At 48.1% G+C, this 26519-nt stretch overlaps 1 protein-coding gene across 1 annotated transcript in view; it reads left to right on the top strand.

The window, feature by feature from the left end:
* LOC309553055 (E3 ubiquitin-protein ligase TRIM39-like) overlaps window positions 1–26189 on the top strand; it is a gene marked incomplete at its 3' end in the record, with an annotated part of 32649 nt that extends 6460 nt beyond the window's left edge. The window contains exon 2 of the mRNA XM_082253953.1: window positions 25407–26189. Coding sequence (XP_082110079.1) covers window positions 25407–26189 — 783 coding nt within the window. The remainder of the gene's footprint in view (window positions 1–25406) is intronic.
* Window positions 26190–26519: the final 330 nt, after the last annotated feature.

The raw sequence follows: 26519 nt of genomic DNA on the forward strand, positions 1-26519 counted from the left end.
TGGTTTCACTGGAAATTCTGGGCTTCCCTATCAGACAGACCAGCAGCAGCTGCTGACTTGTGGGTTGTCTCTCTCTCATTGATCCTCCACACAAAGCTGTATGACATAGAGACTGTGAGGTGGGCGTGTCCTTCCTCTGACTCATCCAGCTGTGTGTGGCCTGAATAGCAGGAGATCAAATTACAGACTTCACAGCACATAAGTCAATAACTGGAGGAGTGCTGGAGAACTGACCCAATAGCACCAACTGCTGTCTGCACTTGGCAAATGTGAAATATTCATATTCAATATTTTATATGTACCTTGAATTTCATAACTTTTTTTTTTTTTTTTTACATTTTTCTAATTCGATCTGAACATAATCATTATACAATTAAAAGGTTCAGCAACATAATACATTCACCAACTCAAAGGAAGTAGCAACCACACCTCTAGCCTTTACTATTTAGTTCTATTGGTAAAAAACCCTTTAGAGGGAGGAGTTTGTGCAGATGGTGTTGTATCAATAAAGTTGATTGTCAGATCAGAATACTGAGTGTGGCTACTGCCTTTTTTGGATTTGGTGCATATTTGGCTTGGATGAGCCCAAAACACCCCTAGCCAAATCCACAGTCCTGCTTTTATGATTTAAAGGAAAGCACCATGATTTATGGTTTTATAATAAAACATTTTTAGTTTGAGACATGTGTTTGTTATCATTTGTATATAGCGCTATCACTGAAGGAGCGGCTTGGTCATTTGGGTTTTCTGTTCTGCGGCTGGATTCCAAGAACAACCTCAGCCCCTCTGGCATGCCTGGTTGAATGAAAATTACTGCATGCACTTATAGGAACACAGTGACTGTGAATTATTATCAGGAAATAGACACAAGACCATTTAGTGGTAAACACACCCAATGTATTGGTACCGATTAGAGTAAATGGTGGTTTGAGCCAGTGCTTTAAGTGGGCCGGTATGCACTGGTACTCAGTACCGCCACTTCCAAATATGGCTCTTGAGCATACCGCCACCTATCCGTGCGCCTTAGCGTACCAGTACGTTCATTTTGGACATCTGCGCCCTCAATTGCCCCCCCCCCCCCAAAAATATTTCCCACTCCAGAGCCAGACCAGTCACCATCAGTGAGTCTCCCTGCTCCAGAGTCCCAGCCCAGGCCAAGGGGGGTGCTCTGTGGGGACCCTGATGTGGGGTGGGGGGAAAAAAAATGTATAGGCTATAATAGAGTACCGACACCTCTTTTGGGCCACTTAAAGCACTGGTTTGAGCATAAATGAGCATTCGGAAGGCAGGTTCAGGAACCTAGACAGTATAATCACTATGCCAAAGTATTTTAGAATAGTGTTCTGTACTACTAGACTGGGATTAACTCATGAATCAGCAAAGCCAGCAATAAACAATGCATAAAAGCATAAAAGCATTAACTGCAATGTGAATAACAATACAATATGCAATTATATTTAGTCTAGAGTGAACTCTAGGAGAATGGCTAGGGTGTGGTGCAATGTCTCCTTAAAGGTACCTCTTAGCATAGGCAATAAGAAAAGGTCTCTGTGTAGCAGCTGTAAAGGGGCAGTTATTAGTCCTAACTCCTCAGCCGGCTAGCACTGGGGCCCGATTTTACTGCTGGTGCACATGGAATAGTCTCAGTCAAGCCTGCAGGCAGCAATACGCATACTAGATGGCTGTATGGGTAGTTCCTAAAGGGCTCAATCTCTCTAGCAGCAGATCATTAATCCCCACAGCAGCAGCTTACCAGTCCCAGCAATATTGCAGCTCATTATCCAGTCACAAATAGCGACTAGCCCACTCTCTGCCCTGCACCCAGGTGATTCTGGCTATTGGCACTCCCAAACTTAGCACTCCAGATCCCACTCAGATCACCAATAATGATTTGCAGTGATTTGCACTCTCTCTCCCTCATGGCCAGATGAGGCTGAGTCCTGTACAACTTGAGAAACTGCAGCTCTTTCCCCTCCTCCTGGCAATCTCCCTCTGGGAAATTTAGTTCAAAAGCTCCTGATTACAGTAGGGTCTCTCTCCTCTGGACTACGGTTCCCACAGTGCAGTGCTGCCTGACTCTTTGTGTTCAGCAGCTCCCTTGTCTTACTGATATCATTGTTAACCAGTTCAGCACCATAGGGCAGCAGCTACTGAGAGCAGCTGAAGCTAGTGTTTCTCTCACTCATGTATAAAACCTTTATTTTTAAAATGTAAAGGGTGCATTCATGACACTCAGTTTAAAAGGCATGCTGTTTTTTTTTTCTTTGGGTCTCCTGACTGGACAAATAGCCTGACTTGGCCTAGTCTCACATCCTGCTACCATATATACAATACCAGGGGTAGGCAACCTTGAAGAGGTGGAGATCTATCTTACCAACATGGAACAGATCAAATATCTCAGGGGTGTGCCTTTTTATTTATTTATAGAAAACAAATGACTAGCAAGCCCCCAATAATATGTAAAGACCTATAATTCCTTCCAGGGCCAGGAACCAAAGCATCGTGACCACAGTGTGTATACACCCTCAGGTGCTGCATCTGCAGCTTAAGTGGGAGTGGTTGGGAGATGGTAAAACTGCAGTTCAGCTGAGGGGTTTTACTGTCCCCCAACCACTAGTGCAGGCAACACTAAATGGCGGACCGCGGGCCGGATCTGGACCGAACCAGTTTCCCATCTGGACCTGCGGTCGGGCCATTTAGGAGCCGCTTCCGTTACCCAGCCTTGGCAGTTATAATTCTCTGCATGTCGGGAGACACGAATATTCCGGGCAAGGGAGGTACAGCTCTGCATTGGGGGCAGGTAGTAGGCTGAGTACTTGGCTTCGGGAGGCACGGCTATGCATTGGATGGGAGTGACGGCTGCTGGCTGCTTTTCATATTAACCAGCAAGTGATTGGTGGGTAGGAGCGCCCTGCATCCTAATCACCGATCACTTGCTGGTTAATATGAAAAGCAGCCAACAGCTTTGGCTTCTGTCCAATGCAGAGCCGTGCCTCCTCAAGTCAGCCTAATACCAGCACTCCTATTACCAGCCCCCCATGCAGAGCTGTGCCTCCCTCGTCTGGCATTTTAGCTAAGTGCCTCCCACCCTCCACTCGATATAAGTTAGGAGAGTGAGGGCAGAGGACACTACAGCAGGGGGGGTGGGGTGATGTGAAAGGAGGCTGTCCTGGGGGGTGAGGCTGGCTGGATATCCAGAGAGCAGAGCACACTACTGTGGGGGGTAAAGGGGGGGGTGGGGGGTTAGTGCTGTGGGGGCTGTGAAGGTAGGCAGTGCTGTGAAGAGGCGGGTTTGTGATTTGAGATGGGGCAGTGCTGTAGGGGAGTGAAGAGGGCAGATTACACTATTGTGGGGGGAAGGATTTGTGATGTGAGGGGGCAGTGCTGTGGGGAGAGTGATGTGAAGGGGAGCAGCACTGTGTGTGTGTGTTTGGGGGTTGATGTAAAAGGTGCCGGTAATGTGGGGGGTTGATGTGTAGGGAGCCAGTGATGTGAAGAGGGGAAGTGCTGTGGTGGGAGGGGTGATGTGAAGGGGGTGGGGGCAGGTTATATGAAGGGGGCAAGACTGTGGAGTGGTGATGTGGAGCGGGGTGGGGGCAGGGGATGTGAAGGAGATCAGTGCTGTGGGGGGAGGGCTGATGTATAGGGGGTGGGAGCTGGTGATGTGAAGGGGGGCAGTGCTGTGAGGGGCTGATGTGGAGGGGGGGTCAGGGCAGGTGATGTGAAGGGGGCAGTGATGTGGGGGGCAGATGATGTGAAGGGGGCAGAGCACACTACTGTGTATAGGGGGTGTTTGTGATGTGAGGGAGGGTGGGTGATGTGAAGAGGGAAGTGCTGTGGGGGGGGGGGGGAGGCAGAGGACAGTACTGTGGGGGAGGGGGGGGGTGAGAACTGCTTTGAATAAATAGGTTGTATTATGTAAAGGTGATTCAGTACACTACTGTGAAGAGGGTGAGGGTGATGTGAAGGGGGCCTTAGAATACTACATTGAAGGGAAAACTGTGATGTGAAGGTGGGGAATGTGATGTGCAAAGGACTGAGGACACTGATGTAAGAATGAGATTGTGTTATAAGGGGGGTTGTGATGTACAGGAGTCTTCACACAAACCTGCGATTCGGACCTCTGCTGGAAGAAAATTTTACTAATCGGACCTCCGCAAAATTGAATTCAATACCCCTGCACTAGTGTGAACAACCCCCAATGCATAGGCAAATTACAAATTATTACAAATTACCACCAAAATGACCCCCTCTGCTCAATGCAATTCACTCCTTACCCATATTCCTGATGTAGCACCCTCCTAGATAGGTGGTAGATAGGCAGAGTAGTTTTGGCTCGGTCTGCTTAACAGCAGAGCAGCAGGCTAAATTTATATGCTCCCTACTTCTCAGGGAGCAGGATTTGTTAGTTTAGGCCTGTTCCATGTATCCAGCAGTGGCAGCCTGTCTATAGGGGGCTCAAGAAAAAAAAGAGATTTAAAAAAAAAAAAAAAAAAATTTAGCCCACTAGGGGCGCCGGACTCACTGGTGGCTATGGGGCGGGTGGGGTTTTCCACCCGGCAGAGGCGCCGATTGGCAGCATTCTGGGGGGTCACCTGGGTGCAGAGCACTGCGCTCTGACACTCCCCACTTTTGTGATGTCCTGGATGTGATTGGTCCAGACTCCAGCCTGGACCAATCATGATTCAGGACATCCCTGCTGACCTCGGTGGGGGCGGTTCCGGTGTGTGCATCAGTCACTCACCGTCACCGCCCGGTCACCTTCCCGCCACCGCAGAACGAAGAGGAGTCTCGAGGAGAGGAGAAGCCGGCCCGGCTCACCTTCCCGCCGGTTCCCGCCGCCACAGAACGAAGAGGAGAGGGAGAAGAAGCCACTCACCTTCCCGCCGGTTCCCTCCGCCGTCAGCATGAAGAGGACTCGAGGAGAGGAGGAAAGGAGCAGCCGCCATGGACGTCTCGCAGGCAGCGTGAGTGTGGAGTCAGTGACTGTCACGGTCGAGTCAGCGAGCCAGCCCAGGAGAGCAGGCAAGTGATTGAATCCGCTGCAGCGATGCTGTGACATGAGCTGTGACATGACCTGTGACATGACCTGTGACATGACCTGTGACCTGACTGTGACATGACCTGTGACATGACCTGTGACGTGCCTGTGACATGACCTGTGACCTGACTGTGATATGGCCTGTGATATGACCTGTGACTGAGACCTGTGACATGCCTGTGACATTGCCTGTGACATGCCTGTGACATGACCTGTGACTGAGACCTGTGACATGCCTGTGACATGACCTGTGACCGAGACCTGTGACATGACCTGTGACATACCTGTGACATGACCTGTGACATGCCTGTGACATGACCTGTACCATGACCTGTGACATGCCTGTGACATGACCTGACTGTGACATGCCTGTGACATGACCTGTGACATGACCTGTGACATGCCTGTGACATGACCTGTTACATGACCTGTGACATGCCTGTGACATGACCTGTGACCGAGACCTGTGACATGACCTGTGACATGACCTGTACCATGACCTGTGACATGGCTGTGACATGACCTGTGACATGCCTGTGACCTGACTGTGACATGCCTGTGACATGACCTGTGACATAACCTGTGACATGACCTGTGACACGACCTGTGACATGACTGTGACATGCATGTGACATGACCTGTGACATGCCTGTGACATGACCTGTGACATGCCTGTGACATGACCTCTGACATGACCTGTGACATGCCTGTGACATGACCTGTGACATGCCTGTACCATGACCTGTGACATGCCTGTGACATGACCTGTGACCTGACTGTGACATGCATGTGACATGACCTGTACCATGACCTGTGACAAGACCTTGACATGACCTGTGACATGCCTGTGACATGACCTGTACCATGACCTGTGACATGCCTGTGACATGACCTGTGACCTGACTGTGACATGCCTGTGACATGACCTGTGACATGCCTGTGACATGACCTGTGACATGACTGTGACATGCATGTGACATGACCTGTACCATGACCTGTGACATGACCTGTGACATGACCTGTGAAATGCCTGTGACATGACCTGTGACATGACCTGTGACATGCCTGTGACATGACCTGTGACATGCCTGTGACATGACCTGTGACATGACCTCTGACATGACCTGTGACATGACCTGTGACATGACCTGTGACATGCCTGTACCATGACCTGTGACATGCCTGTGACATGACCTGTGACCTGACTGTGACATGCATGTGACATGACCTGTACCATGACCTGTGACATGACCTTGACATGACCTGTGACATGCCTGTGACATGACCTGTGACATGCCTGTGACATGACCTGTGACATGCCTGTGACATGACCTCTGACATGACCTGTGACATGACCTGTGACATGCCTGTACCATGACCTGTGACATGACCTGTGACATGCCTGTGCCATGACCTGTGCCATGCTCTTACCATAACCTGTGCCATGCCCTTACCATGACCTGTGACATGCCTGTACCATGACCTGTGCCATGACCTGTGACATGCCTGTACCATGACCTGTGACATGACCTGTGACATGCCTGTACCATGACCTGTGAGATGACCTGTGCCATGACCTGTGACATGCCTGTGCCATGACCTGTGACATGCCCTTACCATGACCTGTGACATGCCTATACAATCACCTGTGACATGCACTTACCATGACCTGTGCCATGCCTGTACCATGACCTGTGCCATGCCTATACCATCACCTGTGCCAAGACCTGTGCCATGCCTATACCATCTCCTGTACCATGACCTGTGACATGCCTGTACCATCACCAGTGCCATGCCTGTACCATCACCTGTGCCATGCCTATACCATCACCTGTGCCATGCCCTTACCATGACGTGTGCCATGCCTATACCATCTCCTTTACCATCACCTTTGCCATGCCTATACCATCACCTGTGCCATGCCTGTACCATGACCTCAAAGTCACGCAATTTTTTACTGCGTTTTTTGCCGCGAAGCAATACCTATTACATTTTTCTTTTTTGCGCCGCCCCCCCCCCCCCCAAAAAAAAATTTGAGCACCAGCCGCCACTGGTATCCAGTGTGTGATTTATCTGGGCTGAGGGAGTGTCCCCACTGCGTCCAATGGACAGTGGAGGAAACCTAGCCAGTGACACACAGGCTTTGTTACTGCCCCAGGAATTGGCACAGACTGCTGTCTGCTGCTGTCTAGGGCTATGTGAGATGATTACAGCCACACACACCTACACAGGTTGAACTGGATGGACTGTTGTCTTTATTCAACCTCACCTACTATGTAAATATGGGGCAGGGTATAAAAAGCAAAGGACACATATGCTCAGGGTCTTTGGAAGGGAAGCCAGGTCCCAGAAGGAGGGTGACGGCTGTCTCCTCTTCTGTAGCAGTGGATGGTGGTCACAGGCGGTCAGCCTGGTGAACCAGAGAGTGTAGCTGAATCTGGAGGTCCAAGGAAAGCTGACTGGTGGAGTTGGGGCCATCAGTGACTCTGGAAAAACAGTGTCTGTGAGTAGAGAGGAGCTTGCCTGGGGTCTGCCCAGGAAGGGGACCACTCCAGAGTGTAGAGACAGTGGACGGGTGTCAGCTAGACAGAAAGAGAGAAAGGGGGTGCCATGTTAGAACCCTGAAGATAATTACAAGTATGAACACGTATATTACCTTCATGCCAGTGGCAGAGTGAAGCAGCGGCCTTGCTGAATTCTGAAGTCAGATGTCCTCAATACTGTGAATAGTTACCAGTGTTGGTAGTAACTGCGTTTAAGTAAACGGCGTTACTTAACGCAGTTACTTTTGAGGGTAACGAGTAATCTATCAGATTACTCGTTCTCTCATTGTAACGCCGCTGCCGGTACTTTCGGCTGCGTTACCGCAATTACATCTACCGCCACTAGATGGCAGTAGATGTAATTGTAATTCCCCCTCTCCTCTATGACCGAGGACGAGAGAGGAGGAGGAGGAGGAGACTGTGAGTGAGCAGAGAGGACGAGCGCGGACTCCGGACTGAGTGAGTACAGCGCACCAAGCCCAGCAGCAGCCACCACCATCATCATCCCCAGCCAGCCACCACCACCATCATCCCCAGCAACCACCACCATCATCCCCAGCCAGCCACCACCATCATCCCCAGCCAGCCACCACCATCATCCCCAGCAACCACCATCATCCCCAGCCAGCCACCACCATCATCCCCAGCCAGCCACCACCATCATCCCCAGCCACCCACCACCACCATCATCCCCAGCCACCACCACCATCATCCCCAGCCACCACCACCATCATCCCCAGCCACCACCATCATCCCCAGCCAGCCACCACCATCATCCCCAGCCAGCCACCACCATCATCCCCAGCCAGCCACCACCATCATCCCCAGCCAGCCACCATCATCCCCAGCCAGCCACCATCATCCCCAGCCACCCACCACCACCATCATCCCCAGCCACCCACCATCATCTCCAGCCACCCACCACCACCATCATCCCCAGCCAGCCACCACCATCATCCCCAGCCACCACCATCATCCCCAGCCACCCACCACCACCATCATCTCCAGCCACCACCACCATCATCTCCAGCCACCACCATCATCCCCAGCCACCCACCACCACCATCATCCCCAGCCACCCACCACCACCATCATCCCCAGCCACCACCAACATCATCCCCAGCCACCACCAACATCATCCCCAGCCATCATGCATTTTAAAGCACATTTAGGCCCCATCATCCCCAGCCACCACCACCATCATCCCCAGCCACCATCATCCACAGCCACCACCACCATCATCCCCAGCCAGCAAATACCACACATACAAGGGGCATACAAGTTATTTGACATATTTGATTATTTTTATAAAGTAACGCGATAGTTACTTTCCCTGGTAATTGAGTTACATCAGTAAAAAAGTAACTCAGTCACTAACTCAGTTACTTTTTGGGAGAAGTAACTAGTAACTATAACTAATTACTTTTTTTAAGTTACATGACCAACACTGATAGTTACTAGTTGGAGTATCCCACTCATCCCTTCTCCTATCCCAGTTCTAAATAAACTACAAAACAACATCCCCTGGACTGATCATTGACTGAGCCAAGTACTTAAAGTGATACGTTTCTGCAAGCCATTGCTACGGGTAACCCAGGTGGATCCAGAAAGTGTTATATCAAGCAGTCTTCTAGGGGGTGATGCTACACTCACAATAGAGATTTCCCCTAACTTCCCTTACCCTCCCTTCCAGCCTACTCTCTCAATACAGACTCCTTTGTCGAGCACAGACCAACCAGCTTTCCAACACAGACCCCCCACAGCACAACCCTCCTCCCACCCAGTACAGACCTCTTTTCCAGTTTAGGTCCCTCAATACAGAAAAAGCCCTCATCCCTTCAAATCCACCCCCCTACAAATCTGCAAGAACAGAAAACACCCAGATCAGAGTGAGAAGTCCAGAGTAGGGGAGGAAACGTGCTCTGGCACTGAGCTACCTCTCTAACTGATGCAGCACCAGCAGGTGTGGGCTTATTGGGGCTGATGCAGCCACCTCACAGTTTTTTTTGCACCAGGCCGGGTTCACACTATTGCGAATACAGACATCGTTTGTGATTCACACTGAATTGCTGTGCAGATCACATGTGATGTCTGTGCAATGCGAATTCAGCCATACAGTTTGAATGGCTGAACACGCCTCCCATTCGCATGAAAATGGTGCAGGAATCTTTTTTTTTTTCCCGGCCTGGAATCGGATCGCATCGGTGTTCACACCCATGTGATCCGATTCCTATCTGAATTCACGGTTCACACTGCGAACAAACCAAATAAACCTGTCTAACAATGTAGGTTAAAAACAGGAGTTTGGTTAACACACATTTGCAAACGCATGTGTAAGCTGCAAGGCCTCTTCAAGGCACCCTGTGTATCTTGCAGTCCTAAAGCCCCGTACACACGTACCGATTGTCAGCCGTAAATATTCGGCCGACGACCGATGGGCCGATTGTAGGCTTGTTAGTATGATGCTTCCGACAGCGCATTTTCAGCCGAACAGAATCTGTTGTGCAGGCTTTAAAACTTTTGTTGGCCAACACCAGAACGGCCAATTGTTCGCCAGTCAGTACAGATTTCGGCCGACAGACAGCAGATTTGCAAGACTGGGCATGCTCAGAAAAGAAAAAAGATAAGGAAAGTTAACCATCACATGACATCACTTCTGCAGTCGGCTGTTGTTGGCCGACAAAATTCGTGTGCAGTCTTTTGCAGTTTTCAACAGACACGACAGCCCTGGACAAAAGACGGCCGATCGGTACGTGTGTACGGGGCTTAACACTACTCAACCTTAGCATCTCCACAATTGAAGCACATGACTGCTAATGGATGGATGGGAAACAGGTGGGCTTGGAGGTGGCCCATCCTCCCCCAACCTGCTCCCATCCATGACTGGTATTGAAAAACTAATGGCTGTATAATAGCCATAGGGTGCAAACTAAAAAATTACCAACTGGGAAGCACACTTTTTTTTTGGGGGGGGGGGGTAGGGAATTGTGCTGGGAGCATATGCGGAATGAAAAGATTTGAGCTGGGGGGGCAGATATGTAATGGGGGGGGGAAGGGTAATTCATGCTTAGGGGGGTAAGCATGCAGATTAGTGCTTGATTTGTTGTGGGGGGGGGTTTTGCTGACACATAATGCTCTTACATCTTGGGGGGGGGGCACCATTGGCATGTTTGCCCTGGGCTCTAAATGACCTTGTCCCTGCACTGCTGCTGTGACAGATGACTACACATTTACCGGATGATCTATCTGACTGATCTTCTACTTTTAATGCTCATCTTTACCAACTCCATGTGAGTTCCTTTTTGTTCCATTATGTATTAACCACTTCCATACAGAGCAGTTAGACCCCTTCCTGCCCAGACCAATTTTCAGCTTTCAGCACTCTCACACTTTGAATGACAATTGCTCAGTCATGCTACACTGTAACCAAACACAATTTTTTTTCACACAAATAGAGCTTTCTTTTGGTGGTATTTGATCACAACTGTTTTTTTTTTTTTGTGATATAAGCAAAAAAAGAGCAAAAATTTTGAAAAAAAAAAACACTTTTTTTTAGTTTCTATTATAAAATTTTGCAAAAAAATTATTTTTCTGCATACATTTGGGCCACAATTTATACTACTACATATCTCTGGTAAAATTAACCCAAATTAGTGTATATTATTTAGTCTGTGTGAAAGTTATTGAGTCTAGAAGCTATGGTACCAATTACTGAAAATTGATCACACCAGATGTACTGACGGCCTATCTCATTTCTTGAGGACCTGAAATGTCAGGACAGTACAAATACCCCCCAAATGACCCATTTTTGTAAAGTAGACAGTCCAAGGTATTTAGTAAGAGGCATGGTGAGTTTTTTGAAGTTATAATTTTTTCCCACAATTCTTGTGAAAAATGAAGAAAAAAATGTTTTTTCTTTTTTTTTCCCACAAAGTTGTCAATTTATAAACTATTTCTAACACCTAGCATGTACACAGCAAAGATGACACCCCAAAATACATTCTGCTACTCCTTCTGAGTATGGTGATACCACATGTGTGAGACTTTTACACAGCCTGGCCACATACAGAGACTCCACATCCAAGTAGCACCTTCAGGCGTTCTAGGAGCATAGATACACATAAAACTTTCTTACTACCTATCATAATTTTGAAGGCCCTAGAGCAGTGTTTTTCAACCACTGTTCCGCGGCACACTAGTGTGCCGCGGGACGTTGCCTGGTGTGCCGTGGGAACAATAGGGAAGAATAGATAAGATTTAAAAAAAAAAAAAATGTAAAATTTTCGCCCATTGGCGGGCGCCGGACTGTGTCCTGGGTATGGGGGGTGGAGTCAAAAACCAGCAGGGGCGCCGATTGGCGCTCTTCAGCGGGACACTCCCACTTTTATGATGTCCGGGCTGTGATTGGTCCAGACTCCAGCCTGGACCAATCACAGTAGGACATCATCTTCCGCCTTCCGCCTTCCTTCCCGCCCGAGCACAGTGTGTGCAGCAGCGGAGAGAAGAAGACGTCGCAAGTCACCAGGAGGACGGAGCGGACGGAGACCAGGACTCGGCGGGAGTCGGCACTGCAGAGAGACCGCATCCGGATCCAGACCAGGCCGCAGGCGCAGCGTGAGGAGGTCATCTGGAACCAGTCAGTGAACAGCCCGGTAAGTGAGTCCTCCTCCTGCCTATTCCATCACCTGTGCCATTATTATACCATCTGTGCCATGCCATACCATCTGTGCCATGCCATACCATCTGTGCTATGCCTGTACCATCTGTGCCATGCCATACCATCTGTGCCATGCCATACCATCTGTGCTATGCCTGTACAATCTGTGCCATGCCATACCATCTGTGCCATGCCTGTACCATCTGTGCCGTACCATCTGTGCCATACCATCTGTGCCATGCCATACCATCTGTGCCATGCCATACCATCTGTGCCATGCCATACCATCTGTGCCATGCCATACCATCTGTGCCATGCCTGTACCATTTGTGCCATGCCTGTACCATCTGTGCTATGCCTGTACAATCTGTGCCATGCCATACCATCTGTGCCATGCCTGTACCATCTGTGCCATACCATCTGTGCCATGCCATACCATCTGTGCTATGCCTGTACCATCTGTGCCATGCCATACCATCTGTGCTATGCCTGTACTATCTGTGCCATGCCATACCATCTGTGCCATGCCATACCATCTGTGCCATGCCGTACCATCTGTGCCATGCCTGTACCATCTGTGCCATGCCATACCATCTGTGCCATGCCATACCATCTGTGCCATGCCTATACCATCTGTGCCATGCCATACCATCTGTGCCATGCCTATTCCATCACCTGTGCCATGCCTATTCCATCACCTGTGCCATGCCTATTCCATCACCTGTGCCATGCCTGTACCATCTGTGCCATGCCTGTACCATCTGTGCCATGCCATACCATCTGTGCCATGCCTATTCCATCACCTGTGCCATGCCTATTCCATCACCTGTGCCATGCCTATACCATCACTTGTGCCATGCCTATTATTCCATCACCTGTGCCATGCCTATTATTCCATCACCTGTGCCATGCCTATTATTCCATCACCTGTGCCATGCCTATTCCATCACCTGTGCCATGCCTGTTCCATCACCTGTGCCATGCCTGTTCCATCACCTGTGCCATGCCTGTTCCATCACCTGTGCCATGCCTATTCCATCACCTGTGCCATGCCTATTCCATCACTTGTGCCATGCCTATTCCGTCACTTGTGCCATGCTTATTCCATCACCTGTGCCATGCCTATCCCATCACCTGTGCCATGCCTGTACCATCACCTGTGCCATGCCTATATTCCATCACTTGTGCCATGCCTATTCCATCACCATCATCCAAAGGGGGGGGGCTTCAAAATTCAAAATATCAATAACACTTTACAAACCATTGTGATTTTTTCTGACTATTACTATGATTTTTATTATACAGTAGTTTGGAAAGTTTATTATTCATCGAATAAAAGTAAGGGCTCGCCTCTTGCACATGGGCGTTCCGATCAGATCCGCCTGTCAGATCTGATTGGATGCCCCATTCAGCCCTATGGAGCAGCGGATGTCAGTGTCAGCGGTGACATGTCTGCTGACACCCGCTGCCATCCGCATCCGTTCGTGTCCGTGAAATCCGGACGGATGGAAACCCTATTTTCCATCCGTCCTGGGTGGGGATCGGATGAGAGAGGACAGGCGGTCCGCTCTCATCCGATTCCCCATAGAGAGCAGCGGGGCTCTGACATCTCCCTCTCCGCACACATTTTCTAATGGTGGTGTGCCTCGGGATTTTTTTCATGAAACAAGTGTGCCTTTGCCCAAAAAAGGTTGAAAAACACTGCCCTAGAGCACCAATACAATGGAAAAGTCCACAAAATGACCCCATTTTGGAAAGCAAACACTCCAACGTATATTCTATGAGGCATTATGGTTCGTTTGAACATGTCATTTTTTTCCACAAGTTTTTGGAAAATTTGGGAAAAAAAATGAAAACTCTTTTTCTTTTTTTACACAAAGTTGTCAATTTATAGGATATTCCTAACACATAGCATGTACACAGCAAAAGTGACACCCCAAAATACATTCTGCCACTTCTCCTGAGTATGGCAATATCACATGTGTGAGACTTTTTCACAGCCTAGCCACATACAGAGGCCCAACATCCAAGGAGCACCATCATGCATCCTAGCCACTTGCCTAGGCCTATTTTTCACATTTGGTGTTTACAAGCTAAAATCTGTTGTTTTTGCTAGAAAACTACTTAGAACCCCCCAAACATTATATTTTATTTTAGCAGAGACCCTAAAGAAAAAAATGGAGATTATCGCAATATTTTTTTCACACCGTATTTGCGCAGCGGTCTTCCAAACGCAATTTTTTTGGAAAAAATTCACTTTTTTGAACTAAAATATAAGAAACCAGTAAAGTTAGCCCAATTTTTTCCATAATGTGAAAGATAATGTTACGCCGAGTAAATAGATACCCAACATGTCATGCTTCAAAATTGCGCATGCTCACAGAATGGTGACAAACTTTGGTACTTAAAAATCCCCATAGGCGACATTTTAAAAATTTCAGGTTGCTATCTTAGAGTTACAGAGGAGGTCTAGGGCTCAAATTATTGCTCTTGCTCTAGCGGTCGCGGCAATACCTCACATGTGTAGTTTGAACACTGTTTACACCCACATGTGGGTGGGGTTTCCGTATGCGTTCTCTCCTGCGCGCGAGTTCACGGGGACAGGGCGCTTTAATTTTTTTTTTTACTATTTATTTAATTTATTATTTTTTATTTTTACACTTTTTTTTTTTAAAAAATTGATCATTTTTATTTCTATTACAAGGAATGTAAACATTCCTTGTAATAGAAAAAGGCACGACAGGACCTCTTTTTTGGGAGAACTGGGGTCAAAAAGTCCTCAAATCTCACAAGTACACTAAAAGATAGAAAAAAAATAAATAAATAAAATAAAATAAAATAAAATGAAAAAAAAAAAAAGGGACCTTTAAACTGGTTGCTAGGCAACAACGTTTGCCATAGCTTCTGTCCTCCAAGACCATAGAGTCGAGTGAGGGCAAGCTTGCCCTCACTCGACATCCTGTCCGTGAGGATCCGGGACCGGATCGTTTTCCCCGCTGCCGGCGGGTCCGGTAAGCGGGGAAAAGGACCAGAATGCGGCGGGAGGGGGGGGCACCTCTTCCGCCACCCCGGAAGGGTGATACCGCGGCGAATCCGCCACTGGGACCACCCTTATCGGAAAGCCAACCATCCACCGTTTAAAAAAATACCAGGGTTATGGCAGCAGATAGCAGCAGATTTAGGTTTAAACGGAGGACGTATATAAACCTTTTTGGACTTAGAAATGGTGGCTGTATGAAGGGTGACAGGTACTCGGGTACTTTGCTGGGCAGGTGACAGGTACTCTGGTACTGATGAGCAAGTGGCAGGTACTCGAGTACTCCGATAGGCAGGTGACAGGTACTCGGGTACTCTTATGGGCAGGTGACAGGCAGGTGATAGGTACTGATGAGTAGTACTGATACTGATAGGTGATACTGATACTGTACTGATGGGTACGGATGATCAGTACTGATACTGATAGGTGATGGGTACTGATGAGTACTGATGAGTAGTGATGGGTACTGATGAGCAGGTGGCAAGTACTCGGGTACTTCAGGTGTCAGGTACTCTGATGAGCAGGTGGAAGGTACTCGGTTACTCTGATGGGTAGGTGACAGGTACTCGGGTACTCTGATGGGTAGGTGACAGGTACTCGGATACTCCGATGACGGGTACTCAGGTACTCCGGTGACAGGTACTCAAAGTACCCGAGTACCTGTCATAAGAGTACCCGAGTACCTGTCACCAGCCCATCAGAGTACCCGAGTACCTGTCACCAGCCCATCAGAGTACCCGAGTACCTGTCACCAGCCCATCAGAGTACCCGAGTACCTGTCTTCAGAGTATCCGAGTACCTGTCATCAGAGTATCCGAGTACCTGTCATCAGAGTACCCGAGTACCCGTCATCAGAGTACCCGAGTACCTGTCATCAGCCCATCAGAGTACTCGAGTACCTGTCATCAGAGTACCTGATGGGCTGGTGACAGGTACTCGGGTACTTTGATGGGCTAGTGACAGGTGCTTTTTATTGGGGGGGCAATCAGTGTGTTTGGGGTGCACTGTAATTGGTAACTAGCTGTCACCACAATCTCCTCCTCACACAGGATCAGTGTGACAGGAGGAGAACACGGTGACAGCTAGTTACCGTGTTCTCTGTTGACATTTGTGACCGGCTGTGATTGGACACAGCCGGTTATGTGGTAAAAAGCCAATTTCATTGGCTCTTTACCTAGTTCGGGGATGGGCTCTGTCCGAGGGACGAGCCTTGTCCCCGATTGGCGCGCATTGAGGAGGGAACGAGCAGCTCGCGCTGGAGCCACTCATGTGATCGGCTGTGATTGACACAACCGATCACGTTGTAAACAGCCAATTTCATTGGCTGTTTACCTTGATCGGGGTTGGGCTCAGTCCAAGGGATGAGCCTCACCCCCGATCGCCGCGCTGCGCGCCCCCGGGGGCGCGCAGTAGCGGCGAGACCGGGCGGACGTCATATGACGAAAAAGACTTCCTGCCGCCGTCATTTTATTATGGCGCAGTATGGAAGGGGTTAAAGATCCATATAGGTTTTATGTGGAGACGGGGAATAAATATATAATTTGAGGGTATGGCTTGAAATTTGTACAAACATAAAAATGGTTTGTTTAATTGAAACGTTCTTAGGTAGTATATATCCCCACCTATATGGATCTTTAAAGTTGTTATAATTTAAAAAAAATATATAATTCTTAAAAACAAACCCTCAATTTATTAAAAACAGTTTAAAAAATTGTTTAAAAAAATTAGCATAAACGTCTAATTATTTTTAATTGATGTCTATATCCCAAAAACTACTATTATATAAAAATCAATTGATAAAACTAAGAAAATGGAAAAATAGGAGCACTGTGCATGGACTTTCACTGGATACATGCTTTTTACTTTTTTGGACAATTTAAAAAAAATATTTTTGGTGAATTTTCTTTTTCTTTTATTGAATTTTAGATTTGTGCACATACTTTCACTGGACACTTGCTTGTTATATAATAATTTTTTAATTTATATATATATATTTTTTGATTTTTCATAAATAATTTTGGGGTATCGTTTCTTTTCTGTTACATTTTTTGTGTTGTGTTTACAACAGCTGACCGTTTTTCTCTCTCAGCGGCAGAGCGATTGCGGGTGGCCAGCTGCAATCGGAGCCACCTACCCCGTGCATCGGAGTCCCCGCTGTAATCACAGCAAAAGGTGGCGCTACAAAGTATTAACTTAAGGGGGCTGAATAATTTTGCACACCCAATTTTCCAGTTTTTTATTTGTTAACAAAGTTTGAAATATCCAATAAATTTCGTTCCACTTCATGATTGTGTCCCACTTGTTGTTGATTCTTCACAAAAAATTACAGTTTTATATCTTTATGTTTGAAGCCTGAAATGTGGCAAAAGGTCGCTAAGTTCAAGGGGGCCGAATACTTTCGCAAGGCACTGTATATATGTGTGTAGTGATGTGATAATTTCTTTGCCCATCTTTCAGTGTGTATTCCTGTTATGCAGTGTTTGTTTTGCCCTTTTCCAATATGGCTGCTATGCTTTCTTTCTCTCTCTGCAAGAAGGATGAGGTCATCAAAATGAGCGTATAAAAGTTTTGCTGGGAAGTGGAGACAAAAAGAGAGCACATGTTGGAGACACAGGGATTCCTGCTGAGAGAACAGACTGTAACACCCCCTCACTGAGACACCGTTAATGATTTCATGTTCCTATGGAGGAGAATTTCTTATGTTGTATGGCTCACTGAATGTTATTTCTTCAATACATGGACATTTAAACGCTCTGCTGTGTGGATTACTGTCTCTATGGGTGATATATTTCTCAATTGGGATTTCACTTGCTAATCACAAGCCCTGATTGAGTGGAGGCACTGGCGCTTGTTGCAAATCCTGTCCTGATCACACAGATTATATAGACTCTGCTCCTAAATACTACACAGGTGGCGTCATCATACCCCAGTAGCGCTGAGAGTGAATAAAATAGCGCTACATATATATATAAACGTTTTATATACCTGTAGGGATTAAAAGGTGACAAAACCTGAGTACAAGAAGTCATCCAGAGTCGGCCTCTATCTCCCTCAGTGTTCTCATCTCCTCACACACCACTTCCTGGTCACACTGTGATGATGAAACCTGGGTGGAGCTTGATGATGTCATCACAGTGTGACCAGGAAGTGGTGTGTGAGGAGATGAGAACACTGAGGGAGATAGAGGCCGACTCTGGATGACTTCTTATCCTTCTGCTCAGGTTTTCTCACCTTTAAATATGAGTGAACTTTTATCTTATCTCTTCTCCTTCCTCTATAACTCTCCTCTCCTGAAATACTCTGCACTGCTGGATGACTCTGCTCCTCCCTCTATAACTCTCCTCTCCTGAAATACTCTGCACTGCTGGAGGACTCTGCTCCTTCCTCTATAACTCTCATCTCCTGAAATACTCTGCACTGCTGGAGGACTCTGCTCCTTCCTCTATAACTCTCCTCTCCTGAAATACTCTGCACTGCTGGATGACTCTGCTCCTTCCTCTATAACTCTCCTCTCCTGAAATACTCTGCACTGCTGGAGGACTCTGCTCCTTCCTCTATAACTCTCCTCTGCTGAAATACTCTGCACTGCTGGATGACTCTGCTCCTTCCTCTATAACTCTCCTCTCCTGAAATACTCTGCACTGCTGGAGGACTCTGCTCCTTCCTCTATAACTCTCCTCTGCTGAAATACTCTGCACTGCTGGAAGACTCTGCTCCTTCCTCTATAACTCTCCTCTCCTGAAATACTCTGCACTGCTGGAGGTCTCTGCTCCTTCCTCTATAACTCTCCTCTCCTGAAATACTCTGCACTGCTGGAGGACTCTGCTCCTTCCTCTATAACTCTCCTCTGCTGAAATACTCTGCACTGCTGGAAGACTCTGCTTCTTCCTCTATAACTCTCCTCTCCTGAAATACTCTGCACTGCTGGAGGACTCTGCTCCTTCCTCTATAACTCTCCTCTCCTGAAATACTCTGCACTGCTGGAGGACTCTGCTCCTTCCTCTATAACTCTCCTCTGCTGAAATACTCTGCACTGCTGGAAGACTCTGCTTCTTCCTCTATAACTCTCCTCTCCTGAAATACTCTGCACTGCTGGAGGTCTCTGCTCCTTCCTCTATAACTCTCCTCTCCTGAAATACTCTGCACTGCTGGAGGACTCTGCTCCTTCCTCTATAACTCTCCTCTCCTGAAATACTCTGCACTGCTGGAGGACTCTGCTCCTTCCTCTATAACTCTCCTCTCCTGAAATACTCTGCACTGCTGGGAATGCTGAGTTGATCCCTATGCTGGGATCACATACACAATACACATATAAATGAAGGAAGGTGGGACACATTTGAGGAGGAAGTTGCTGTCAGTGAGAAGAATGCGGTGGGGACACATTGTTAGATTGTACAGATATGACTTGTGTCTGAAGGGAAGAGGAAGGTAGAGTTCTCCTGATCACTGTCACTGATAATCAGCAATGCGAACATCTTTTATCCCATACTCATTCAAATCTTATGATGATTTGTCCTTTAACTGCTTAAGGACTGTAACAGGCAAAACTACTGATCAGGCTCCCCTGATAAGCAGATGGAGCAAACAATGCTTTTACCTAGCATCTACCTAGGAGGGTGCTACATCCACCCCCACCAAAAATGAGCCATGTCCTCATTGGCTCTGGGGCAGCCGCCCCCTACAAAAATCTCCACTGGAAAAACTATGGAGTATCCCACAAACTTGGAGAGGGGGGAAAAGAGAAGAACAAATGTACATAAATAATTTACGTAGAAAAATATAAATATTTGACCTGTACAAATATAATACAATGTTTGAGTGCATTTAAAGTAATGCACCCCCCACCAAGCAAAACCTTGCTCTGATGGGCAAAACACATCACCCTAACTGACTATCTCCAGTAGGTCAAGATAACCTGAAAGGAAAAGAGAAAGTTAGACACTTCTGCATGTCCAGCATCCCTAACTACTCAGCACAATAGTCTTGACACGACGTCCAGCACCATTCCTCCAAGATGATCCTGGGCCCTGTCACTGACTTACCTCTCACTTAGTTCAAGAAGATGGGTGCTTGCAGCATCTCCTTTACTGCAACGTTCAGCACAGTTTCTTCTTCCCAAGCAGACTTGGTTGCCGGAGCCTGGACAACCTATAGTCCTTCCAGGGTCAGGACCAAAAATTGCCAGGACACTGTCCACTCATTCAGGCGGTCACCCACAGATTTCCGCTGGCGGCCCGTTGGCCCAAAAGTAGTCCAATTGGAACTCTAAGAAGATTTGTAATCCAAGATGGCCCAAAGGATCTTCCAAACAGAATGTGGGGAAAAAAAACGTTCTCCCGAGAGGGTCGGCCCTCTGATATAAGCCCACTAGCTAGTGGCAGCTGGTGATTCCCTCAACCCCTTCTGCAAGGATAGAAGAGGAGGGGGGTGATGGGAATAGGGCATAAGCCCCAGTGACAACTGTAGCTTGTCAGTCAGTAGGTATTAGGCTACGTAGTATGTCCTTTTCAGCAATAAATGTCTGGATGGGGAATTTGCACTGTCTTCCCTTCCTTTTTCTGGATCCTGATCAAACAGGCCTGGCCAAATCCATCTGGGCGACGGACCTACACCCGGTCCAAGTAGATGGCCTGCCCGTGGTTCCACTGCGTTTATTCTGATAAAAACATTTTCCACAAGTCCATCCTTGACTGGTTACGATGTGGCTTGGGTATAAAGAGGAAGTCCCATATAGCTTCATCACACCAGGACTCTCTTTTGGCCTCTATCTCTAGCATGACCTCCCATGGAGCATAGGGATAGTCATACCCATACTCTAAGGCCACCTTCCTCTGTATCCACCTCTGCATCCTGGAAAATCTGGGGAGGGTCTTCCGATTACCTCTCCCAGCTGGAGAATATGGGGTCTCCTCTCATTTGATGAAGGAGGCATAGGCCTCATTTTGATCCCAAGCTCAGGCATAGTTCTTAGATGGGGTTAGGTCTGGGACCCGATTAGCATAGGCCTCACAGAACCCCAGATTCCTGCCACACTCTCCTCACACCACGGAATCCCTAGTCTCCTCATCAGGTGTATCAAGACTGGCTGGACTGCTCCGATCTTCGAACCCCCAGTCCTATTCAGTCTCTTCCTCAGACTTCCAAACATCCAATCCCTCCTCCAAGGATCTGAACCAATTCTTGAAGCTGGGAGACCCCACATCAATGACCCCTTCCTCTTCCTCGCTGCTCACACTAGCAGCCCTGGTCATTGCTGGCCATTTTCTCCCCTCTGCCTGTGTGGGAGCAGACTTCTTCTCTGCCGCTGCAGTTTTCAATGCACCAAGTGGCCACTCCCCAGCCCATACTACCTCCAAGCATCCTGACTTGGATATTCGGGTCTCCTTCCATTTGCACGCTGGACCTCTGACAGACTGCATGGACTCCAGTGCATGGACTGCATCATGAACCACAGCACTCCTCTACCACAGCCCAGGAAAGGCCCCGACAGGGCATGAGTGACCCCGGTCTCCCATGTCACACTCAGTTTTCTGGGCCGACCTTCACTTCTCTCTTCCTGCAGCAGCAGATTGCCACAGTGCCCGCACTGGCTCCAAGCTTGCATCCACATGGTAACACTCAGACACTGACTACATACCAGGCCCAAGTGGTCCATGCCTCCTCCAGTGCATAACGTCAGTCCTCCATTGGGCACCATCCGCACCCCTGTATCCCACAGGGTGGATGTCTTCGGCTCTCCGGTCTGCTCCACAGGTTCTCCGCCAACATGTGGGATAGCCTCTGTGCTCTGGCTCACTCCGGTACTTGCCATCTTGCTCCTCCGCATATGTGTCTCCCTCTCAGCCCCACTCGGAGGCGGAAGTAATTTATAGACTCTCCCTCTCGCTTCCAGATTGACTGTGCATGAGCGGCATCTCCGCCCACATCTCCAGATTGGCGGTGGCTCCTCCTTCTAGGCAGAACTTTCCAGCGCGCGCTTTCCCGTGCGGTACAGTAACCCTTCCGATGCCGCTTTCTCTCAGCTCAGCCTGCCTCTCAGCCTGCCTCTTTCTCTCAGCTCAGCCATGGAAGTTACTGTAAAGCGGACTGTGCCTCTCAGCCTGCACGCATCCGCCATCCTTGCTTGTATCAGGGCTCCAGCTGCGCCTCCATCACTCTGAGCCAGCTGACCCTCCTTGCTAGTCTGTAGAATTGTCCCGCTGTCAGATGCATGGCCAACATTTCTCTTCTTAGCACTTGTACAAGCAAGATTCGCCATACTGTACTTGAAAAATGTCCCACTGTCATTGAATGCATGGTCAACAAATTTTTTTACAGCATCCACATTGCCACTATGTTGGAAGAATGTCCCGCTGTCATTGGATGAACGGTCAACATTTTCCTGTATAGCTCAGGCACACACACGGCTCCTGGCACACCGATCCACGTGCCCTGGGCTGCCATTTTCTCCTTCCACACTTGCACCATTTACTGGTAAGCAGACACTCCTTTTGTACAGCAAGATGCATTTCTCCCGCTCTCCAACACATAACTTGATCAGACAATTTGTAATCCAGGCAAATATTCTTCCGTTGCCATGGGCAACCATCACTGTGCATTTTATTCTTCATCCCACTCTCCAACGTGAACTATGCACAATATGGAGGACAACTAGCTGTAGTGTATGCGGCAAGTCTGCTGCTTCACCTTGCCACAGAAGTGAAGATATCTGAATATGCTCCTTTTAAAGTTACTCTTCAGGGTCTCAACTTGGCACCCCCTTTCTCACTTGCTGTGTGTGCTAGCCCCTGTCCGCTGACTCTCACGGGAGTGGTCCCCTTTCTGGGCATACCCCTGGCAAGCTTCCTGGTGCTCACGGACACTTGTTTTTTCTCAGGTTGCTCTCCCTTAAGCTCCACTGTCAGTATCCTGGACTTCCTGGCTCAGCACCACACTCTGGCTCACTAGGCCGACTGCCTGTGATCACCTTCCTTGATGACAGGAGGAAAGACAGCCATCACCCTCCTCCTGGGACCTGGCTTCCCGCCCAAAGACCCCTGTCATGTGCCCTTGGCTTTTATGACCTATCGCAGGATGCACCACTTCTGTGCCAACCCTCTGGGACAGCCAGAAAAGCCTGTGTGTCACTGGCTCGGTTTCCTCCCCTGTCAAACAGGCTCCCCTATTGGATACAGTGGGATCACTCCCTCAGACCAAGTGAATCACACATGGACACATGTAACAGGCAAAGCTACTGATTAGGCTCCCCTGATAAGCAGATGGAGCAATCAATGCTTTTACCTAGCACCTACCTAGGAGGGTGCTACATACAAGTAACAAATCAGCTTGCTTGATGGTCTGTAGGACTACAAGGAACAGTTTAGTAGCAGTTTTATTGCTTTTACCACTTCAGGCTCGGAAGGTTTCACCCTCTTAACCACTGTTATACGGCGGCAGGTCGGCAGGTTCCTGCAAATCGCTGTACTTGTAGGGCAGTTTGCGGGAGCGATCAAGGGGGTGTGTGCGCACACCCACTCGCCAGCGGGGAAGCTGAACCACAGGGCTGGCGGACACGATTGCTGCCGGGCACCCGCGATCACTCCCTGTGGAGAGATAACGGCGGTCTGCTGTTGTAAACGCAGCAGACCGTTGTTCTCTCAGCAATCAATGCAGAGCTCCTGTGTTCCTCCTATTTAGGAACACAGGTCTCTGTGCTGATTTCACCAGTCCATCCCCCCACAGTTAGAAAACACTTCCCCTAAGCTCACATTTAACCCTTTAAACGTCCCTGGGTTAACCCCTTCCCTGCCAGTGTCATTAATACAGTGACAGTGCATATTTTTAGCACTGATTAGCAATCAGTGATTACTGTACTAATGTCACTGGTCCCTCCAAAAGTGTAAAAAATGTCAGTTAGGTGTCCAATCTGTCCGCCGCAATGTCGCAGTCCTGCTAAAAATCGCTGATCGCCGCCATTGTCCACTTGACCCGCTGATGGGCTACCCCTCTGGCCATCACGCGTGCCCCCACTGTCTTTTACACAAAACCACGTACAGGTACATCATTCCGCGTAATAGAGACAACCTGCCACAGTAAAACTACAGCAGGCAGTCGGCAAGAGGTTCATCTGTGACCGTTTTTATTGGTTTTTGCATTCCTATTCACTTGTATGGGGAGAAAATCAGTTCTACATGGAAGTTTGTTGACTCCGGCCCTAATTTTCACCAAAGTGACCTATATTTTCCTGAGACACGCACATTGTTATGGATGATATTCCTCCAATCTTGCTGTCCCTCCATATAACGAATCCTATGAATAAAGTAGAAGTCACAGCCCAGCCTCCCCCTGTGTAGGAGGAGGTCACCCCTCCCAACTGCATTCTTCCCTGATGACAGAGAATTTTATTTTCATTTCTCTCTTCTGCTGTCAGCGATGGCGTCTGGTGATCTGAGAGCGGAGCTGGAATGTTGCGTCTGTCTGAATATTTATACCGATCCTGTAAACCTGAGATGCGGACACAACTTCTGCCGGGTCTGTATTGATCATGTGCTGGATACACAGGAGGGGTCTGGAGAATATTCCTGTCCTGAATGCAGAGAGAAGTTTTCGGATCGGCCTGCACTGCAGAGGAACATAACACTGCGTAAAATAGTGGAGAATTTCCTGTCTGCTCAGCCGGATCAGGGGTCTGGGGTCTTCTGTACTTACTGTGTGGACTATCCTGTACCTGCTGTACGATCCTGTCTGCACTGTGAGGTTTCTCTGTGTGATAAACACCTGAGAGTCCACAAAAAGTCCCCAGAACACGTCTTATGTGACCCCACATTGTCCATGGAGTCACTGGATGAGGTTTCTGAGAAGAAGAAGAGGACACTGAGGAATGTTCTGCAGAAACTTCTGACAAAGAGAGAGGAGACGGAGGAAAGAGTCCAGAGTCTGCAGGAACACAGGAGGAAAGTAGAAGAAAAAGCAGCTGGTGACACCGAGAGAGTCACTGTGCTGTTTAGAAATCTCAGAAGATGTCTGGAAGACCTGGAGAAGAGAGTCCTGAGGGAGATCTCCGGGCGGGCAGAGCGGATCTCCATCTCCATCCGGGATCTGGAAATAAAGAAGGAGGAACTGTCCAGGAAGATGCGTCACATTGAGGAGCTGTGTAACATGACGGATCCACTGACTGTCTTACAGGAATCAGACACAGGTGACTTGTGTGATACTGAGGATGGAGATAATGAGGACAGAGAGAGACATGAGAAGCTCCTCCATGATGGAGGGGGTCCGGATGTGGCTGGGATATCACACACATTACACACATTATCTGATATAATAACAGAGGTAAATGTAGACTTCTATATACAGGGAGCTGCAGACATATTACTGGATGTAAACACAGCCCATAATAATCTACATATATCAGATGACAGGAAAACTGTATCCTGGTCAGATAGAAACCAGAATCGTCCAAAAACACCAGAGAGATTCCAGGATTGGCCTCAGGTGTTGAGCAGTCGGAGTTTCTCCTCAGGGAGACATTACTGGGAAGTGGATGTCGGGGGATCAGATTGGTGGGGAGTCGGGATGTGTTACCCCAGTATAAATAGGAGAGGAGGACTGCAGTCACTGATTGGATATAATAACAAATCCTGGTGTTTGTACAGGAAAGATGATCAGTATGTGGTGAGACATGACCGTAAAGAGATCCGCTTACCCAGCAATATCTCCAGTAGCAGAGTCAGGAGGATAGATCTGGATTATGAGGCCGGGCGGATCTCCTTTTATGATCTGTGTGACCCGATCCGACCCCTCCACACCTTCACCACCACCTTCACTGAGCCCCTCCATGCTGGGATATGGGTATATAAAGGTTTTGTAAAGATGTGTGGGGGGATGAGAAAGGGAAGGAAGCCTGAGTACTCGGTGGGTGGAATACAATGAGGTTAGCACTGGAGTGGAGAGATTTTGGCACATCACATTACTTGGATAAAGAATTGTTTTGGCATCACTAATGAACTTTCATTCATATGTATTCATACTTAAAGGGATATACACTTATTTCTTGCACTGAGTTTTAATGCAATTGTTTTCAATTTTTATTTCTACTATGATGATTGCAATTTTATACTAATTTGGTTGTTTTAAAGAGATAGAGCACCTATTATATGTTAATGGTCCTGCCGGGTTTTCAATAATAAATATATTTATATAAAACCTCTTCATCACTGTAACAGATCAACCGGCATCCTGACTAGGTACCTCCGTTGACAG

The sequence above is a fragment of the Pelophylax lessonae genome (genome assembly GCF_965119305.1).
Source record: "Pelophylax lessonae genome assembly, chromosome: 4".
NCBI classification, from domain to species: Eukaryota; Metazoa; Chordata; class Amphibia; order Anura; family Ranidae; genus Pelophylax; species Pelophylax lessonae.